Source organism: Gossypium raimondii, chromosome 3 (genome assembly GCF_025698545.1).
Source record: "Gossypium raimondii isolate GPD5lz chromosome 3, ASM2569854v1, whole genome shotgun sequence".
In the NCBI taxonomy this organism is placed as follows: domain Eukaryota; kingdom Viridiplantae; phylum Streptophyta; class Magnoliopsida; order Malvales; family Malvaceae; genus Gossypium; species Gossypium raimondii.
The window spans coordinates 56,871,051-56,874,023 of record NC_068567.1 but is presented as its reverse complement, the minus strand read 5'-3'; the positions used below and the strand labels follow the sequence as shown (position 1 = coordinate 56,874,023).

The 2,973-nt window shown below is 34.2% G+C and overlaps 1 protein-coding gene across 1 annotated transcript; it reads right to left on the bottom strand.

The window, feature by feature from the left end:
• Positions 1–431: 431 nt before the first annotated feature.
• LOC105794883 (xanthohumol 4-O-methyltransferase) lies at positions 432–2,770 on the bottom strand. Its single transcript, XM_012624264.2, has 2 exons — positions 1,953–2,770; positions 432–932 (listed from the first exon to the last, which is right to left on the bottom strand). Exons 1-2 carry the CDS (start codon positions 2,715–2,717, stop codon positions 630–632), a joined length of 1,068 nt encoding a protein of 355 aa, XP_012479718.1. The 5' UTR covers positions 2,718–2,770; the 3' UTR covers positions 432–629.
• Positions 2,771–2,973: the final 203 nt, after the last annotated feature.

The following is a 2,973-nucleotide window of genomic DNA, read 5'->3' as shown; positions in this document are numbered from 1 at the left end:
TGGCATCTGAAGCATAAGCCCAAAACGACACCGTTTTGGGGGGATATATAAGTAAAAAAAATCAAAAAATTCATTTCAAACCCCAGTTTAAAAAAAATTCTAAAAACCTCTTTTTTTTTTCTCTCCAAGCCTCCCCATCTCCGATCCTGGCACCGATGAGCCTCCGCCGTTCGTTGTTGCCGGAAAACCTAAAAGACCCTTTTTTCGGCCCCCTTTTTGAATAGAACCCAGATCTGGGGTTTAAATCTCTAGAAATCTAACTGACACTCGGCCGAGGGAAAAGAAACTGAAAGGTTTTGTTTTTCTCCAATGAGGCCTTCGCCTTTCTTCGACACTAGGGTTAGGGTTTCTGTTTCTGAAAAGATATTTAGGCTATTGGGCTTGTAACTTTAGGTTAGGGTTTTTTATTTGGGGATATTGTAAATAGACTATTATTTTTTATTGGAATTTAATATATTGTTTTATTTATTATTATTTTATTTTGGGCCGGATAAATTTGACCCATTACAATAGAGAATAAGAAAACAGAGAATAACACAATCACATACATTTATTGACGCCTAAATGAAACAAAGGAAGATTCATAAAATAGGAAATTAAATCCCCACCACTGGCATTATGCTGAAAAGCTACTGAGCATCAGGATACGCCTCTATGATGGAAACCAATGCAGGGATGTTAATGATTTTGTGGTGAGAAAAGCCTCCTCCTTCCAAGATTTTCTTCCATTCCGCCTCTGTTCTCTCCTTACCATTGGTATGTGCAAACATTACGAGGTCCATCACAAATCCAATATCATCAAACACTCCACTTCCATCTTCTTTCAAAATTATTTCAACAATTATCACTTTTCCATTCTCTCTTGGTATTGCTTTCTTACAATTCCTTAATATTTTTATGCACTCCTCGTCAGTCCAATCATGCAATATCCACTGCAAATAAAAAACATACCAAAAATTAATATCTAGTTATTTTCTTATAATTAATATTACTTAAAATATGTTGTTAACCATTCTAAATAGTCTTTGAAACTTAATTAAAATTTCATGGCATGATATTAATCTTCTATTACTATTAAGTTGAGATCTTTTTATTTAATGAATTATAATCAATAAGCTTATTTAAATGAAATAGTTATAATTTTACTTAGAATTTTAAGGAATACGTTGTTATAAAAACTAATTTAATAGAAAATGCTCTTCTAGTGTGATTGTTGTTGTTATAGAAATTATCTATTTTGATAGAAACTTGAACATTATAGTAAAATGTTGTTAGAGCGGTCAACTTCATTCCACCTATAATGTTTTTTTCAATTTATATACTATTTTAGACATTATTTTATTTTAAAATTTTGTATTTTAGAGAGACGGAGTGTCATACAATGACTTCTGCGAATATGACATCTTAGTCATATTTTAAATTAATTATAGAATATTCTCATTATTATCAATGTATGAGGACGTATGTTTAAGTACGTTGAAGCGCATTATTCTCCTATTTATGGGTGGGGAGAGGTTATGGGTAATTCTAAGCATTGTATCAACAAGAGCATATATACTTAGAACCTATAATGAGATTGTTCAAAAAAAAATGCAGACAACTTTAATTATCTTCACCTTATCAGATTAAAAAATCATTTCAATTATTGTAAAAATCTTTTATTGTTTTATGGTCTAAGTTTAACTTTATTCGTGTTGAGGGTAATATTCATTTAATGCCTTTTTAAAGGTACAAAGATAAAAATTATGTAGCCTATAATACAAAAATCTCTATGGTATTTTTACTAGAATTGGACTACTTTGATTTTTATACCTTGAAACATGTATTTTCACTCTCACAATTACAAGAGATAAAAACAATAATCGTGTTTCCGCAGTTACGATATTTGTAAAAATTTTCTTCATGCTATACTCCATGAAAAATGAATTTAAATTCATGATTTAAGGAAGTACCTTCATAATGACTGCATCAGCATTTGGAATGGCATGAAACATGTCACCACCAATATGGGAGACCCCATTGTATGTTGGTGCCATCGAGACGACATGCGGCAAATCAAAGTTAATACCTTTCATGTGTGGATATGTTTTGACGATCTCTGATATTAAGCCTCCTGTCCCACCTCCTACGTCGACCAACGATCCAATGGAGCTCAACCCTTGTTTGTAACTCGACAGGATTGCATTGGTGACGACTTTGGCTGTACAAGCCATGCCATCATTAAAAAGCTTGTTCAAATCAGGATTTCTCGATGCTAAATCCCATAACTCACACCCATAAGCTTTCTTGAAGGCAATGCCCCCTTCTTTCACGCATTGGCTGAAGTAGTGCCAAGGAGCCATCTGCCATGTATGGTTATTCATTAATACTATGGGCGCCAGGGTTTGCTCCGAATCATGTAGAAGCCATCTTGATGAGTGAGTTAGGTCGTACAAGAGATCTCCACCATCTGAAGGATGGTGGACGGTGAAAATCTTTCTACGAATGAGCAATCTCATTATACGAGCAAGGGTGGTGATGTCAGGTGAAGTAAGGCCACCATTAATGCATGAAGCTATTTGCGACAAAGTGGTGGCGCCACCATTAGAGTGTATTATGTCAGCTATGCGGAGCTCAACAGCAGACTTAAGCGCCATGGCATCTGCGAAGCTATACATGTAACGCCATATGTCTGCTTGCCCTTGTAGCATTGCTTCATCTAATTCTATTCTTTCCATTGCATTCGGCCTTTCCCCTAGTTTTCGTGAGATCTCATTTTTCCTAATAATCAATAAGTAATTTATAATAAGGCGGAGAGGAAAAAAGTTGGAGGATTTTTTTTATACAAATATTTCTAGAATAAGATAAAAATTTCAGTTTTTTAATCAAAGTCCCTATAAGAACAAACATGAATCAAAAAGCAATGATGTCGTCTGACAGAAACTGTTGATAGTCCAAACATACAACATAAGAAGAAGACGTGTTTAGTGAGAA